The sequence below is a fragment of the Bos indicus genome, chromosome 2, assembly GCF_029378745.1.
Source record: "Bos indicus isolate NIAB-ARS_2022 breed Sahiwal x Tharparkar chromosome 2, NIAB-ARS_B.indTharparkar_mat_pri_1.0, whole genome shotgun sequence".
Taxonomy (NCBI): Eukaryota; Metazoa; Chordata; class Mammalia; order Artiodactyla; family Bovidae; genus Bos; species Bos indicus.
The window spans coordinates 38,004,375-38,023,294 of record NC_091761.1 but is presented as its reverse complement, the minus strand read 5'-3'; the positions used below and the strand labels follow the sequence as shown (position 1 = coordinate 38,023,294).

The window sequence follows — 18,920 nt, the reverse complement described above, 5'->3', positions numbered from 1 at the left end:
TTGAAGATCTATTGCTCTATCTCCAGGTTCATTAATTCTGTCTTCTGATATGTCTAGTCTGCTCTTAAGGCTCATTCAATGAGTTCTTAACTTAAGATATTATATTTTGCATTTCTAAAATGCCCATTTGATTCATTTTTATATATTTTAATTCTATACTGAAGTATTCCATATTTTTATCCATTTTCATCTTTTCTTATATTTTCTTTAACACATTAATCATAATTGTTATAGTTCTTACCTTTTAACTACAATATCTAGATCATTTCTGAGACTGTTTTATTCCTTTATTATCTGTCCGTCACTTTTTCCTGTTTCTTTGAATGTTTGGTAATTTTTATTTTGGGCTGAATGTTGTGAAGGATCTGTTGTAGAGGCTCTAAGTTATATTATTTTTCTCTAAAGAGTGTTGAGTCTTTAGTCTGAAAGGTAGTTAACTTGTCACAAAAATCTCCTGGATTGTGTTGATGCTTTATTTTTACCTTTTTAAGGGTAAGTTTGTTTCAGTTTTGTCCACAATCCTTAAGTGTAATTCATACCCTTAAGGCATGACCTTTCTGGAGTTTCACCTGAATGCCTCGAGTGCTCACCCAGATTTTTTCACATGAGCTCAGCTAGGATTCCAATATCTACACCTCCCCAAAACTGTGTGACCTCTGAAATCTCTGTTCTCAGCCTTCTAATAGTTGTTCTCTTTTGGCCTCTTGGCATCTCATTCTCTGCATTCAGAGCTTACAAGTTGGCAAAGAACTCATGAGATTTTTTTTGTAGGCATTTTGGAGGCTTTTATCTGCCGTTCCTTTATCTCTGGTACTCTGTCCCCCAAATCTCAGGTGCCTTTGCAACCCAAACTCCAATATCTGCTTTCTTCACCTATTGAGATTATAATTTACTGCATAGTTTATTTCTCTTTCTTCCTTGTATTAAAACATGATGTCAGAGGAATTTCATTGCAGTCCAGTGGTTAGGACTCCACACTTTCACTGCCAAGGGCCCAGGTTCAACCCCTGGTGGGGGAAACAAGATCCTACAAGCCACAAGGTACAGCCAAAAAAAGAAAACAAAACAAACCGAAAAACCATGACGAACCCATGAAGTCAGGAAGAAACCTAAGGTGAACACAGGGCTCATCTTTAAAGTCTTTCTTATTTTAGGGATCTTATTTAGGCACCGGCTGTCCAATGCCTATAAACACTTCTAAAATAATACCTTGTTCATTTTTTATTCTTGTTTATCATGGTATCTGTTATTCATTATCAATGGAATTGAAATTCAAAAACTATATTATAGTACCATACACCATGCAATTTGTAAAACCTAAGTCTGTTTTCCAACAGCAAAGGAGGCTAAAATCTGTGGAGAAGGGAGATTATGGGAGGAGCCGATGCCATGGCAAATATGGAAAAGGTATTTCAGATGTGATTTATTCAAAAAAGTATCTTCTATCTCATTATTATCTGATTTCCCTTACTACTATAGTTTCTTGGTTAAGTCATTCATTAGATAGATAGAGATGGGAGGAAGAGCACACAAAGAAGATGAACTAAGTACCTGGTAACACGGTCCATGCCTGAAATACACCTCAGTTTTATAGACTATCAGATTTTCTTTGTAAAACCATATGTGACTTCACAGCATATTCAGTGTTGACAATTAAGTCTTGTATTTCACTTCTTAATGACCTTGAACATCCACGTACTTGTTTCTACAGAAGATTCCCTCATAAATAAATAAGGTAGAAAGAAGGTAGTTAAAACAGTACTATATCAAGAGGTATAGTGGTGCAAGTGGTAAAGAACCTGCCTGCCAGTGCAGGAGACATAAGAGACGTGGGTTCAGTCCCTGGGTTGGAAAGACCCCCTGGAGGAGGGCACAACAACCCATTCCAGTATTCTTGCCTGGAGAATCCAGAGGACAGAGGACCCTGGTGGACTACAGTTGATAGGGTTGCAAAGAGTCAGACATGTCTGAAGTAACTTAGCACACACACGTTAAGAAGAGAAAAATGCCTAAGGCTTATTATATACTTCAACAAGAGTCACTCAGCACCAAGCACGTTCTGATCACTGAGAAATTTGTTGCGAGGGTGGTGTTAGAGGAGTAGAGGAGTTATAGGAGGTATATGCTATACCAAGATAAATAAGATGGGGCTCCTGCCTGCAGTTGTACAGGGGACATAGATTTTTCCAGTGTGGCAGAATCACTGGCAAGTTATGATTATCTAATAAGGGGCTAGGGATAACCAAGAATGGACTGAACCTAGCCAGTGACCCAAGAAAGTCTTCCTGTAGCAGACATTTGAACTAAATCTTGAAGATGAGTGAGACTTAACCAGACAAAGGAAGGCGAGAGCAGCATTCCTGACAAGCCAACAGTGGTGGGAGCAAGGACACAAGGTCAGGGAACAAAATGCTGTACAATGCTGTGTCAACTAGAGATGGAGAAAGGACTACAGGGGTTTGGCATATTTAAACTGTTAAATATGAGGTGGAGTATCAAGAAAGGAGACTAAGAAGGGAGCCGGGGTCCATGTTACTGAGGACTTAGAAAGCCATGCTACGAAGTTTAGCCATATTGCAAGTAAAGGGGTGCTACTGAGGAGCTGTCATCAAGGGATGGACTAATGCAAATAACCAGAACGCTTTTTAGATACAGCACCCTACCTGTAGATTAGGGGAAAACTTACAGAAATGTTTTTGTGGGATGTGAAGCATAGCCATTAGAAGGCTGCTGTAATAGTTCAGGAACAGTGGCCAAGGCCCCCTGATAGAAAGGAAAGGCTATATAGTTAATACAGAAAATTTTCCAAATTTGGTAAGTCGCTATGAGGGTGAGGAAGAAGAGGAAGCTAAAATAAGTTTCAAGAAAGAAGTGCAAATTTATTATGGGAAAACAAAGATTTCTATTTTGGACACTGAGTTCAAGGTATCCGTAGACTTCTAAGTTGGTATAACTAGTATGTAGCTGGATAAATGAGGTTCAAAAGAGAGCTGTTCAGAGATGAGAAAAAACGATTTGAAAGTAATTAGCATATAAAGTAGGGAAAATAACAAGAGGGACGGAGAGCCAATGAAGTAGAGAGAGAAGAACAAAGAGCAAGGACAGAATCCTGGAAGAAACCAAGGTTACAGGAGGGGCAGAGTGACAAATACACAGGCTGGCTGAGAATCACTTTAAGACATGACGAAACTAATGATATTTTGGAAGCTGACAGAGTGAAAAATGTCCAGAGTGAGTAGTCAAGAGTGAGAAAAGAGGCAGAGGGGTCCACTAGGATGAGGATGGAAGAGTGTTAATTCTATTAAGTAATACAGAGGTCACTCATCATCTTGGAGAGAGGATAGGAATTTGATGGCGTGGAGACATCACAAGTCTTGAAGAAAAAAATAATCTAGATTATTCTTTCAAAAGTTTGATTTCAAATAAAAGGGTAGAGAATAGGGACTGCCCAGGACCTAGAGGATGACAGAGAGGAATACCCCACAGAGTAAAAATAAAGGAAAGGGGGTAAACAGTAGAACCAAGTGGTTATATGGGTCAGAATCCCAACCATCAGAGGAAAGGACTGGACATGAACGTGTAGAAGATCTCACACTGTGCATCAGAGGGGAGAGCAGGGGACTAGCAGACACAGGGCAGGGGAGATAGGAACTGAGGATTAATCTTACACCTCCATGACTTCATTTTATTGATAAAGCAGGAAGTGGTTTGTCTTCTGGGAGTGTGATGGGGAGGGTGTATGGTGTTAGTCACTCAGTTATGTCCGACTCTTTGTGATCTCACAGACTATAGCCCACCAGCTCCTCTGTTCACAGAATTCTCCAGGCAAGAATACTGGAGTGGGTAGCCATTCCCTTCTCCAGGGGATCTTTCTGACCCAGGGATTGAATCCCCGCTTTCTGCATTGCAGGCAGATTCTTTACCATCTGATCTACCAGTGAAGCCCAAGAGTCTTTAAAGGACCTGTCTGTGGCTTACTTAATGTTGGCACTAGTGGTAAAGAACCCACTGCCAATGGAGGAGACAGAAGAGACACAGGTTTGGTCCCTGGATAGGAAGACCCCCAGGAGGAGGGCATGGCAACCCACTCCAGTACTCTTGCCTGGAGAATCCCCATGGACAGAAGAGCCTGGCAGGTTACAATCCATCGCGTCAAAAGAGATGGACATGACTGAAGTGACTTAGCACACACACACAATGCTTTGAAACAGGGATGAGAGGACTAGGAAGAGCTGGTGAACCAAGGATAAGACTGAGCATTCTCATGTGGACATTTCATTCAGAGTCTGGATCAAATGACTTTTTTCGTAGCAGTACTTGGCCACCCAGCATGGAGACAGAGAAAGTCAACTGTGAGACAGATCTGGGAAAGAGGCCCCCCAGCCATTCCACAGACAGTCGAAGATGTTAAGGAATCAAATACGCAGCTAACAGAGTGGTCCAGGCTAGTGCTGGGAGGGTCTGGGGCTAGCAGTCTGAGAAAATTTAGGGGACCAAACAGAAGGTTTTGTGGGAGCAAGAGAATGAGAGCTCTGTTTTCCTGCTTTCCTCTCACCCATCTTGTGAGAGGCCTGAAAGTCCCCTATTTGCTACAGCAGCTGCTGCTGATAGAAAACCAAAGCAGAGAGAGAACACATTATTTCAAAATTCCTTTAGCTCTTTCCTTAAAGACACAAATCGTCTAAATCACTCCCCAAAAGCCCTTTTAAATTCCAAGACTAAGAACAAAATTACGGTTAAATATTTAACCAGTGTTTATTATAGCTAGCATGTTGGTTTTAGAAAGATCAAATTTATGATACGACAAAGTAATATTTTTCACATTCTGTAAGTCTATTTTATAGCACATTGGGGCCCACAGTATAATAAATATCTTCTATTATTTTATAAGATACTTATATGCAAAGCTGTGTAGGGCAGAGATAATATTGAATTTCAAGTCAAATGAGCTGGCATGAACCTTAAGTCAGGTCACTTTGTCTTTCAGGACGTCAGCTTTTGGACTTGTAAAATGAAGACTGAGAATAAATCTCCAAGTTTCTTTCCAGGTTTTAAAAAAACTATGAGATGAAAGAGGAGAGTGAAAAAGCTGGCTTAAAACTCAGCATTCAAAAAACTAAGATCATGGCTTCCAGTCCCATCACTTCATGGCAAATAGACGGGGAAACAATGAAAACAGTGAGAGACTTTCTTTTCTTGGGCTCCAAAATCACTGCAGATGGTGACTGCAGCCATGAAATTAAAAGACCCTTGCTCCTTGGAAGAAAAGCTATGACAAACCTAAACAGCATATGAAAAAGCAGAGACATTCCTTTGCTGACAAAGGTCTGTCTAGTCTAGGCTATGGTTTTTCCAGTAGTCATGTATGGTTGTAAGAGCTGGACCATAAAGAAGGCAGAGCACCAAAGAATTGATGCTTTTGAACTTGGTGTTGGAGAAGACCCTTGAGAGTCCCTTGGACTGCAAGGAGATCAAACCAGTCAATCCTAAAGGAGATCAGTCCTGGGTGTTCATTGGAAGGACTGATGCTGAAGCTGAAGCTCCAATACTTTGGCCACCTGATGCAAAGAACTGACTCACTGGGAAAAACCCTGATGCTGGAAAAGATTGAAGGCAGGAGAAGAAGGCGACAACAGAGGATGAAACGGTTGGATGGCATCACCAACTTGACGGACATGAGTTTGAACAAGCGACGGGAGTTGGCGATGGACAGGGAAGCCTGGCATGCCGCAGTCCATGGAGTTACAAAGAGTCAGAAATGACTGAGTGACTGAACTGATGAGATTAATTTAATATTTTTAATTACTACAGAATTAATAGAGTTACCACTTTTCTTTTATGATATATTTTTGTTATGAACTATAATTTGCTGAGCCTCAGTTCTTGATCAGGAACACAGACTCCAACAATAACACTGTCTCTATGAAAAATAGAATCCATTTTACCAGTTTACTTTATGCTCCAATTTTTCCATTCTCTGCCCACATTTACTCTTTGGAGGCTGCATCTCCAAAAGTTCGGAGATATTTGTTCACCATATTGTGACCATGTGTTACTGAAGAGACCCATATTATATTGCCTTCGCAGAACCCAGCCCATGATTTCATGGCTGAGTGCTCTACAGCACTCATATGCAAAGCTGTGTAGGGCAGTTGTACACCTTAACTTGGATTTCTCATTGAGGTTAATATCAGAAAGTGCCTATATAGCATCTATTCAAATGTCTGAGATGTTGAGGGCACTCCACAGAGTACGCTTGATACACTGGGCAGCATGATGTGTGGGAAATAATCAAAACACAGCATTATTTCTGTCCCCTATTCAGATATTTCTCCTACCACTAGACGAAACCTAGGCAGAAACCATAGCCCACTCTTGGATTACAGAGGGTCCCACGATCACTTTAAGTCACAAAATATAGTCTTGATTCAAAATTAAATTATCTAGTTCTAAGAGATTAAGCAACTCTTCCCTCTTTATTCAGAAGATAACATTTCCTTTTACTCCCTACATGCTTAGACCATCAGAGCCCAGGAGCGGGAAACAAAAGGAGAGGAGAGATAAAGGGGAAAGGCAGTTTTCTCGTGGACTGGTTATGGACTGAGGCTGTCTGGTAAACTCAGTAGGTACTTAATGCTGCTGACTCTTCCCTTCCTATCAGTTTTGTTGCCTGGGCTGTTCCTGGAAATTTTCCCCATACACAATTTCCTTTAGTTACTTCTTTTCCACCTTCAGGTTCCCATTTACTGCTCTTCCAATTCACTGTTTTGGGTGGAGCCTAAACCTCTGGCAGGAGCCTTGTTGGGCAGAAAGAACCTCAGACTTTTGAAAATGACCCCAATGCCACTAGCCAATGATTTCTTAAATACAGCATGTAAAAGACTGATAAACTGCATTGCATTAGGACCTTCCAGAAATCAGAAAAGAATGGCACTCCGACTTTAACCACAAGAAAAGGCTGGATAGCCTACAACATAGAAATTTTTCTTGAATCTAACAGAGAGAAGACATCATAGGACAATAAACTAGCCTGATATTTAAAGAAAGGTAGAGGCCTCCAACAAGATAGGCAATTCTAGAGCTACTTACCTGAGGCAGAGCCCCTGGGAAAAACAAGGCCATTTTAGAAGGGATAAAAAGATGGCAGGTAAAATTTTGTGATGATTCCATAGTTTCATTTTAACAATTTGCTGCCGTGGCAGAGTCTGAGCTTCTGCCATATGGAAGCTACAGATGCAAGGGGAATTTACACCCCTTCAAAAGCTTTTCTTTACAAATCTACTAGAATGTTCCTAAGAAAGATCCCGGTCAGGGAAAGCAGCAGAGGAAGACTCCTGTGGTCATACAAACCAGCCAGAGAGGAACAAAGCCCTAATGAACAAAAGGCACTGTGGGTGGCGAGGGAGGCTGAGCTGCAAACCCTCAGGGCGCAAGTGTAGACCCTTTGAGGCCAGGGAAAGGGGACAAAGAAATCCTTCTCTCCTGAGGAAGAAACAGGAAGCTTTCTCCCTCACAAGAACCAGCAAGACCTGAGGTGAACTTGAAGTTCATCTGCCCTGGGGAGGAGGGCAGAGTCACTGAATAGGTTCTGGCCACAATATCCAGGAACGTAGGTCCTGCCGGATACTGAGGCTGAACCAAGAAAGCGGAAAGCCTCTTCCCCAAGCAGGCTAGCAAATGACAGTAAGAATCTGCAACTTGGGAAGATGCGAGAGTGGCAAGACACTCTCTTGGGCTCAGACTCACAAGGAAAGCCTGAAGCCTACTTCCACCATAAGCAAAGTGACACTAATTGCCAAAAACTGAAGACAACTGGTGAGTGGACAAACTGTAATAAACCCATATCAAGGAATATTACAGCAATAAAAAGGACCGAATTGTTGGCATTTATACTATCATGGCTAGATCTCAAAGGCATTATGCTCAGTGAATAAAGACAGACTTAAAAGAGTACATGTCATACTATCTGGTTATAGTTATATGACATTCTAGAATAGGCAGAACAATAGAGACAGAGATCAACAGTTGCCAAAGGCTGAAGGTGGGTGCGGTGTCGCCTTCAAAGAGGCATGAAGGACTGTTGAAAGTGATAAAACAGTTCTATATCCTGACTGTGGGGGTGGTTACATGTCCAGCATTTGTCGAAACTCACAGAGCTATACACTAAAAAGGGTGATTTTGTGTGATAGTCATTCAGTTGTATCCAACTCTGCAACCCTATAGACTGTAGTGTGCCAGGCTCCTCTGTCCATGGGAATTCTCCAGGCAAGAATACTAGAATGGGTTGCCATTTCCTTCTTGACATAGGGATCAAATCCAGGTCTCCCACATTGTGGGCAGATTCTTTACTGTCTGAGGCTCCAGGGAAGTCCCCCAAAAGGATGATTTTAACCACATATAACTTACATCTCAAAGATATTTAAAATTAAAAGAAAAAATTTCATTGCAATTAAATTGTTCATCAAAAAACAACATTAACAGTCTGAAGTGACAAGTTACAGATTGGGAGGAAAAAATGGAATTTGCCTACAGAACATATAAAGAACATACAAATGAGTAAGAAAAAGAGCAGACAATGGAATAGAAAAATGGGCAAAGGACCTAAGTGGCTGTTTCACAAAAGAGGATATTCAAATTGCCAATATGCATAAGAAAAGCTGCTCGACATCTTTATTCTAAATGCAAATGAAAATCATAATGATGTACCACTACACATTCATCAGATTAGCTGAAGTTAAAGATTTGGCAATACCAATGTTGGCAAGAACGTGGATTAACTGAAACTGGTTGTAAATTTGTATAACCACTTTGGAAAACTATTTGGAAGTATTTAACATGAGCCTTATGATTCAGCAATTCCACTCTGAGGTAATTATTCAAGAGTTACAAGGGCCTATGACCACCATAAGTCAAGATCAAGGATGTTCATAGCACCATTATCATAACATGAAAAGCTGGAAGCAAATCAAATGTCCACCACCAGGAGAAAATATAAATAAACTGTGGTATATGTATGTGCACAGAATATTACCCAGATGATTATTACATGCAGCAAGGATGGAACTCACAGATATGATACATGAAAGAAGTATCAAAGAGTAACTGTATGATTTGACTCATATGAAATTCACCAATAAGCAAAACAATCTTGAATGATTAGATGAATTCGGAACAGTAGTCATGGATGAGGCTAGTATATATTGGGGGGACTTCTCTGTAGCTCAGATGGAAAAGAATCTGCCTTCAATGCAAGAGAAACTGGTTTGATTCCTGGGTCAGGAAGATCCCTGGAGAAGGGATAGGCTACCCACTCCAGTATTCTTAGGCTTCCTTTGTGGCTCAGATTGAAGAATTGGCCTGCAATGTGGGAGACCTGGGTTCAATCCATGGGGTTCAGAAGATCCCCTGGAGAAGGGCATGGTAATCCACTCCAGTGTTCTTGCCTGGAGAAACCCCATGGACGGAGGAGTCTGGAGGGCTACAGTCTACAGGGTCACAAAGAGCCGGACACGACTGAGTGACTAAGCACAGTCTATACTGAGAAGAGGGGTGAGGGAGCATTCTGAGCCCTTCTGTATCTTGATCTCAGTGGTATTTCTATGGGCAGCATACATTTGTAGAACTTTATTCAATAGTACACTTATATTCTCTGGACTCCACTCCATGTATTTTTACCTCTATGTGATACAAAACCAGAAAATATCCCCTTCAGCACATCCTGAATGTGTGCAAAATGAGTATAAAGAGACTAGGCGTATATAAGGATTTGGCAAGACCCCTGACCATCCTTCCTCTCTTGCGTTTTTTTAGTCACTGAGTATTTCTTATCAGCCACAGATGGAGATGAAACGTGCATTAGCTCTGTAGGACATGGTAGATTGGGCTTTGTGTGTGTGTGCGTTTGTCAGTCATGTCCAACTTTTTGTGACTCCATGAGCTATAGCCCACAAGGTTCCTCTGTCCATGGGGTTTCCCAGGCAAGAATACTGGAGTGGGTAGCTATTCTATTCTCCAGGGCATCTTCCTGACCCAGGGATCAAACCTGGGTCTTCCAAATTGCAGGCAGATTCTTTACCATCTGAGCCACCTTGGAAGCTTCATGTAAATTCTATTGCTTTTAGGTCCTAAGTTTATGCAATGTCAAAATAAATATCTTTTTGTTTAAAAAACTGCAGAGGAGAAATTTTTCCTCTAATAGAGACATTTATTTATTTGGTTTTTAATTTATTTATTTATGGCTGTGCGGGCTCTTCTCTGGTTGTGGGAGCAAGGACTACTCTCTCGTTGCCACGCGTGGGCTTCTCACTGTGGGGGCTTCTCTTATGATGAAGCACGGCTCCAGGTGAAGGGCTTCAGTAGTTGCAGCACACAGACCCATTAGTTGTGCCGCCAGGGCCCTAGAAAGTGCAGACGCCCCTAGCTGTACAGGGTCAGTGGCTGTGGTACATGAGCTTAGTCGCTCTGAGGCATGTGGAATCTTCCCGCACCAGGGACTGAATTCATGTCCCCTAAATTGGCAGGCAGATTCTCAGCCACTGGATCACCAGGGAAGTCCAAGACATTTGTTTTTATATGCTATTAATTGCTATAATGTAACATCTACCAGCTTATTTTTTCTTTCAAGAGAATAAAAGTTTACAACATCCTCCTACTATGTCATTTATCAATAAGTTAAGATCTGTGCACTTTACTGTGTGTATGCTGTACCTCAATACAATTGTGTGTGTGTGTGTTTGTGTGTCGCATGTATCTTTATTTCTCAAGTACAAACAAGCAGTTGGCATTATACTGCAGTTACAGAAGTAAGTTTCAGAGAACTGCCTAAGGTCACTAACTCCTGGTTCAACAGTTTCATGGTTAATAGTATTTTCAGCAATTCTGTGAGGTCCGAACAGTCCCCTGCCTAGGGACTTCAACAGCGAAGGATTAGTCAACTCCTCCTCCTGTCTCAGCTCCTCCAGTCTGATTGGGTCAGGCCATTCTACTCTTTAAGTATAAGGGGAATGGGCACATCACAGCTCCCAGGCATCCTGCAAAGTAGGCAGGTCACCTTAGGGACAGCTTTACCCACACAAAAATTCATCTCACATTAGCTGTGAGGATTCAGTGTCACCCCCAATCATAATTTTCCTTACTTAGAAGTTTAAAACATGATACAATTTATGTTTGACGGCCCTTCCAACACTCCTAGGGAGGCCAAATCCACCTGGGGCCTCTGGGACTCATGCACCCGTGATCCATTTGAGGAGTGCGATTACTCCCAGCATAGCAGCCACTCTTGTTTGCAGTTCTGCCATTAAGGCAGTTTCTCTGTACTTCCAGATTCTGTGCTGTCTATACTTCCCTGCGAAGGCAATGGCACCCCACTCCAGTACTTTTGCCTGGAAAATCCCGTGGACGGAGGAGCCTGGTGGGCTGCAGTCCATGGGGTCGCTAGAGTCGGACACGACTGAGCGACTTCACTTTCACTTTTCACTTTCATGCATTGGAGAAGGAAATGGCAGCCCACTCCAGTGTTCTTGCCTGGAGAATCCCAGGGACAGGGAAGCCTGGTGGGCTGCCGTCTCTGGGGTCACACAGAGTCAGACACAACTGAAGCGACTTAGCAGCAGCAGCAGCAACAGTACTTCCCTGCGAGCCTCAGACACCAGTCCCCAAGACTCCACTACAAGGGTTACCCACTCAACTCTCCAAGCCATCCTGGAGGTTCCTCGCTGGGTCTGGGCAGGAGGAAAACCCAATCTGTTCCCCATCTCACTTTGTTGAGAGCTCACACAGCCCGTCAAGCTCTCCCCAACGTATCTGTTCACAAATCCTCCCTCCTCTTCGTAACTGGATCCTTTTTTTAAAAAAACTCTTTAAAGAGAATGAGAGGTTCCTGAGTCTGAACAAGTATCAGACATTTACTCTATAATTACACTGCATTTTCATCCCGTACCCCATGCTGATGTATAGCATTCGTAGTTGGTATTGGATATTCACAATCAAAACTTCAATACTTACCTCCTGTTCGACTTCAGGTTGAACTGTATGAAACTGTTGATTGTTTATAATGTTTTGACTTAAAGGAATTGCAATTTCATATAGTTCAAGCTAACAATTTTATTCAAAATAGGCTTTTTGGAGAAATTTTAGGTTGGAATTGAACAAACAGGAAAAGTGAATTCTGAAATGAATACTCAGGCAAATACTGAAGCATCATCTGCAAAGCGTCTCACCTTGGCTTTCAGATCCGCACACACTTCCTGTTGCTTTTTCCTGTCCTTAGCCAACATGCTTTCCATTTCATGAGTTGCACAGGCTTCAGCCAGTGTCAGCACAGCCTTCTGTATAAAGTCTCGCCGATTCTTATTCCAACTCAATATCAGGATTCTTCGCTGCTCCTTAGCAAAGCAATATTGATTACAATATTTCTCATGTTCGACCTGAAAAGAAAACAGATGATAAATGCTTATTATGAAACTGAGCTTATGTGTTATGTCATTGCTAGAAAAGTGAATAAAATGAATTAAAATCAATGATTTTGAAAAGTGAAGACCAAATATCTTAATAGTAAATACAACAATCAGGATCAGGTACCAGTCCCAGATTTCTGGGTCCATGGCTAATTGGTGACTGAGGACCAGTCATTTATTCTTTTTAAGTTCTCATACAGGATGGAGTCAGGCCAGGTGGTCCTAGAACAACTTCTACTTCTATATGGTAATGAATCTATGAGCAGAAAACATGATTTCCCCTGCATATAACTTTAAAAATACTCTATCTAAATCAGTTTTGTTATATTAATAACGACTTCAGGTGCTTTGGTTAGACATGTGCTAATAAACATTAAAAATTGCGATAATAATTCTAAAAACTCAGTTTGCCATTGATTAGGGAAACAATCAGATATTAGAACATCTAAACTTAAAATAATTATAGCACTGACAGTAGCTCTTCCCATCCTATGCTCTTGAAGGGCATGACATTCTTACACGGATATCAATAGTTCCTACTGCCAGTGAATACCAACCCTGGGAGGTCTGAGTCTTAAGAGAAAGAAGAGGAAGAGAGATAGCCTTAAGAGTTTGAAAAACCTCTGTAGGTGATTCTGAAATACTCCTTATAAAAAGGTGTGTGTGTGTCTATGAGAGCTCAGTTGCTCAGTCATGTCCAACTCTTTGTGACCCCATGGGCTGTAGCCTGCCAGGCTCCCCCATCCATGGGACTTACAGCAAGAATACTGGAGTGGCTAGCTATTCCCTTATCCAGGGGTTCTTCCTGAACGAGGGATTGAACCCATGTGTCTTGCATATCCTGCACTGGCAGGCAGATTCTTCACCACTAGTGCCACCTGGGAGGCCCCTATATAAAGGTATGTCACCTGAAATTAAGAGTTGACGACCTAAATAATTCTTCATTTTACTAGTATAGACCACATCTCTGAATTTAATATATTATAACCTCTAAGTGATGTGAGAAAAGAACCTAGCAAAAAAGATAAGGTGGCACCTACTTAAAAAAAATTATAATTTAGGTATGGTTAATTAAAAGTTGGCTTAAAGCTCAACATTCAGAAGATGAAGATCATGGCATCTGGTCCCATCACTTCATGGGAAATAGATGGGGAAACAGTGGAAACAGTGTCAGACTTTATTTTTCTGGGCTCCAAAATCACTGCAGATGGTGACTGCAGCCATGAAATTAAAAGACACTTACTCCTTGGAAGGAAAGTTATGACCAACCTAGATAGCATATTCAAAAGCAGAGACATTACTTTGCCAACAAAGGTCCATCTAGTCAAGGCTATGGTTTTTCCTGTGGTCATGTATGGATGTGAGAGTTGGACTGTGAAGAAGGCTGAGCACCGAAGAATTGATGCTTTTGAACTGTGGTGTTGGAGAAGACTCTTCAGAGTCCCTTGGACTGCAAGGAGATCCAACCAGTCCATTCTGAAGGAGATCAGCCCTGGGATTTCTTTAGAAGGAATGATGCTAAAGCTGAAACTCCAGTATTTTGGCCACCTCATGCGAAGAGTTGACTCATTGGAAAAGACTCTGATGCTGGGAGGGATTGGGGGCAAGAGGAGAAGGGGACGACAGAGGATGAGATGGCTGGATGGCATCACTGACTCAATGGACATGAGTCTGGGTGAACTCCGGGAGTTGGTGATGGACAGGGAGGCCTGGCGTGCTGTGATTCATGGGGTTGCAAAGAGTCGGACATGACTGAGCGACTGATCTGATCTGATCTGATCTGATGGTTAATTAAGTAAACAGTGGTATGATCACTCACCTAGAGCCAGATATCCTGGAATGTGAAGTCAAGTGGGCCTTAGGAAGCATCACTACAAACAAAGCTAGTAGAGGTGATGGAATTCCAGTTGAGCTATTTCAAATCTTAAAAGATGATGCTGTGAAAGCGCTGCATTCAATATGCCGCAAATTTGGAAAACTCAGCAGTGGCCACAGGACTGGAAAAGGTCAGTATTCATTCCAATCCCAAAGAAAGGCAATGCCAAAGAATGCTCAAACTACCACACAACTGCACTCAACTTGCATGCTAGTAAAGTAATGCTCAAAACTCTCCAAGCCAGGCTTCAACAGTATATGTGAACCATGAACTTCCAGATGTTCAAGCTGGATGTACAAAGGGCAGAGGAACCAGCGATCAAATTGCCAACAACCACTGGATCATTGAAAAAACAAGAGAGTTCCAGAAAAACATCTAGTTCTGCTTTATTGACTACACCAAAGCCTTTGACTGCGTGGATCACAATAAACTGTGGAAAATTCTTCAAGAGATGGGAGTATCAGACCACCTGAACTGCCTCTTAAGAAATCTGTATGCAGGTCAGGAAGCAACAGTTAGAACTGGACATGGAACAACAGACTGGTTCAAAATAGGGAAATGAGTACATGAAGGCTGTATATCATCACCCTGCTTATTTAACTTATATGCAGAGTACATCATGAGAAACACTGGGCTGGAAGAAGCACAAGCTGGAATCAAGACTGCCAGGAGAAATATCTATAACCTCATATATGCAGATGACACCACCCTTATGGCAGAAAGTGAAGAAGAACTAAAGAGCCTCTTGATGAAAGTGAAAGAGGAGAGTGAAAAAGCTGGCTTAAAGCTCAACATGCAGAAAACTAAGATCATTGCATCTGGTCCCAACACTTCATGGCAAATAGATGGGGAAACAGTGGAAACAGTGAGAAACTTTACTTTTGGGGGCTCAGAACTACTGCAGATAATGACTGCAGCCATGAAATTGAAAGACGCTTGCTCCTAGGAAGAAAAGCTATGACCAACCTAGACAGCATATTAAAAAGCAGAGACATTACTTTGACAACAAAGGTCCATCTAGTCAAAGCTATGGTTTTTCCAGTAGTCATGGATGGATGTGAGAGTTGGACTATAAAGAAAGCGGAGCACCAATGAATTGATGCCTTTGAACTGTGGTATTGGAGAAGACTCTTGAGAGTCCCTTGGACTGCAAGAAGATCCAACTAGTCCATCCTAAAGTAGATCAGTCCTGGGTGTTCATTGGAAGGACTGATGCTGAAGCTGAAACTCCAATACTTTGGCCACCTGATGCGAAGAGCTGACTCATTGGAAAAGACCCTGATGCTGGGAAAGATTGAAGGCAGGAGGAGAAGGGGACGACAGAGGATGAGATGGTTGGATGGCATCACCGACTCAATGGACATGAGTTTGAGTTGGTGATGGACAGGGAGGCCTGGCATGCTGCAGTCCATGGGGTCACAAAGAGTCGGACATGACTGAGCGACTGAACTGAACTAAGTACATAATGAAATAGGCTATGGCTTCACTTAAATCAAATATCAGCTACTAAAATCCATTCTATAAATTCTTAGCTTTAGTCCTCAAAGCCAAGACTATGCTTAAAACTTGTCAAACACTAAGAAAGGATGTACACATCATACAGAAATGCATACTAATTATCCCAATGTAAGAAGTAAATGCAATAATCTTTATCATATTAACAGTAGGCAAATACAAAAATCTACACACAGTTCAAAATGACAGCTGGTCACAGATACAAATGGCATCAATAAGGAATAAAATGAAAGCTCCAACTTAATAAATTAGGACTTGTATAAAATCTAGAATGAATTATTAATATTATATAACATATTTTTTGCATAACAAGAATTTGCAATAAAATAAAGGTCAGAAGGAAAACAAATAACTGAATGGGGATTAATGGGATAGGAGAGGTTGGTCATAACTAGTTGTGTGGCCTTTGCTTCAGTTTCTTCACCTGAAAAGTAAGGATGATTATAGTACTTCTCTCATCCACTATTATGTGCACTACATGACTGACATAAAATAAATTCTATACACGTTAGTATTGTTTTTTTAATTTATTTATTGTTTTATTGAAGAATAATTACTTTACAGAATTTTTGTTTTCTGTCAAAGCACAACGTGAATCAGCCATAGGTATACATATATTCTCTCCCTGTTGAAACTCCCTCCCATCCTCCACCCTCAAGTATTGTTACTTGATTTAAAACAATTACAAAAGTACAGAGTATGTAATACTATTTTATGGCATGGCCTATAATATTTAAAAGGTAGGAGTCCATACATGTTTGTTTACATATATGTTTTAAAGTGAATTACTGTGAAATTCATCGGTGACATGGTAACTTCTGTTTCCTTGTCTCTGTGGTCTTGTCCAGTAAAGAATTTAACCGTAACTTCCCAGGCCTGTCTCAGGGAAACTTCAGACAAGACTCTGATTTATGAATTTGGGGCATTTATGTTCAGACCCATCTAGGGGATCAAGTGGAGTTGTGGTGGGGATGGTGTAGGTAGACACAAGCTCCTAAGGCAAGTTTTGGCTTCCCCATGACTAGAAGGATTGAGATGTGGCAGGCTGGTGAATGGAAGGGCAAAACCCATTTTCTGGCAAGACTCAAGGAATGGCAGAATCTCTGAGATGGGCAGATGAATTTGCAGACACCTGGAAGTCAAACACAAGCAGAGCAACCCAGAGGACCATGGTGAAGCTCTCTGGGGTAAGTAAGCCACAGAATAAATGTTGCCAGAGGGGTCTCCCATCTTTTTATGCAACATGTTGTTGTTCAGTTGCTAAGTCCTATCCGACTCTGTGACCCCATGAACTGCATGCAGCACACCAGCCTTCCCTGTCCTTCACCATCTCCCTGAGCTTGCTCAAACTCATGTCCATTGAGTCAGTGATGCCATCCAACCATCTCATCCTCTGTTGTCCCTTTTCCTACTGCCCTCAATCTTTCCCAGCATCAGGGTCTTCCACTGAGTTGGCTCTTTGCATCAGGTGGCCAAACTATTGGAGCATGAGTTGCAGCATCAGTCCTTCCAATGAATACTCATAGTTGATTTCCTATGGATTGATCCTTTCCTATGGTTTGATCCTTTACTGTCCAAGGAACTCTCAAGAATCTTCTCCATAACCACAATTCAAAAGCATCAATTTCTTTGGCACTCAGCCTGCTTTATGGTCCAAACCGCACATCCATACATGACTACTGGAAAAACAATAGCTTTAACTAGATGGGATTTTGTCAGCAAAGTGATGTTTCTGCTTTTTAATACATTGTCTAGGTTTGTCATAGCTTTCCTTTCAAGGAGCAAGCGTCTTTTAATTCTGTGGCTGCAGTCATCATCCACAGTGATTTTAGAGACCAAGAAAATAAAATATGTCACTGTTTCCATTTTTCCCCATCTATTTGCCATGAAGTGATGGCACTGGATGCCATGATCTTAGTTTTTTTTGAATGTTGAGTTTTAAGTCGGCTTTTTTACTTTCCTGTTTCACTCTCATCAAGAGGCTCTTTAGTTCCTCTTCAATTTCTGCCATTAAGATAGTATCATCTGCATATTTGAGGTTGTTGCTATTTCTCCTAGCAATCTTGATTCAATCCAGTCCAGCATTTCACATGATGTACTCTGCATAGAAGTTAGATAAGCAGAGTGACAATGTACAGCCTTGAGGTACTCCTTTCCCAATTCTGAACTAGTCTGTTGTTTCATGTCCAGTTCTAACTGTTGCTTTTTGACCAGCATACAAGTTTCTCAGGAGGGAGGTAAGGTGGTCTGGTATTTCCATTTCTTTGAGAATTTTCCACAGTTTGTTGTGATCCACAGTCAAAGGCTTTAGCATAGTTATGCACCATGCTGTCTTGTAAAACAACAGACTTCATACCTATAACCCTATTATTATATAACCCTATATATAACCCTTCATATAACCCTATTATTTTCTAGAGTTTAGGAAAAAATAATTTTAGAGCACCATTTAAAGTGTGTATATATATACACACATATATATACATATATATACCTGCTGCTCTGTGACAACCTAGAGGAGTGGTTTGGGGTGGGAGGTGAGTAGGAAGATCAAGAGGGAGGGAACATATGTGTATACCCATAGCTGATTCATGTTGATGTATTGCAAAAACCAATATAACATTGTAAAGCAATTATCCTTCAATTAAAAATAACTTTTTAAAATACGTATATGTGTGTGTGTGTGTGTGTGTGTGTGTGTCTATGGTGGTGGTTTAGTTGTTAAGTCATCTCCAATTAATGCGACCCTATGGACTGTAGCCTGCCAGGCTCCTCTGTCCATGGGATTTCCCAGGCAAGAATACTGGAGTGGTTTGCCATTTCCTTCTGTAGGGGATCTTCCTGACCCAGGAATCAAACTCAGATTTCCCACATGGCAGACTGGTCTCCTGCATTGCAGGGGATTCTGTTATTGCTGAGCCACCAGGGAAGATGTGTGTGTGTGTGTGTGTGAGAGAGAGAGAGAGAGAGAGAGTGTGTGTGCGTGTGTGTGTGTGTGTGCATGCGTATAGTTTAGTAATTATTGACCACCAAAACAATTTAGCTTGGCAGTATACAAGGACTGAAGCTAAGTC

At 41.4% G+C, this 18,920-nt stretch overlaps 1 protein-coding gene and 1 non-coding gene across 9 annotated transcripts in view; both read right to left on the bottom strand.

The window, feature by feature from the left end:
* The window catches only part of CCDC148 (coiled-coil domain containing 148), a 301,195-nt gene that overhangs the window by 152,601 nt on the left and 129,674 nt on the right, over positions 1-18,920 (bottom strand). For all 8 annotated transcript variants that reach the window (XM_070767653.1, XM_019972422.2, XM_070767656.1 and 5 more), the window contains one exon: positions 12,219-12,425. In XM_070767653.1, the coding sequence (XP_070623754.1) occupies positions 12,219-12,425 (207 nt within the window). The remainder of the gene's footprint in view (positions 1-12,218; positions 12,426-18,920) is intronic.
* On the bottom strand, positions 11,005-11,152 carry LOC139179292 (U12 minor spliceosomal RNA). The gene has a single exon (XR_011563658.1). It is a non-coding gene; the product is annotated as a U12 minor spliceosomal RNA (small nuclear RNA).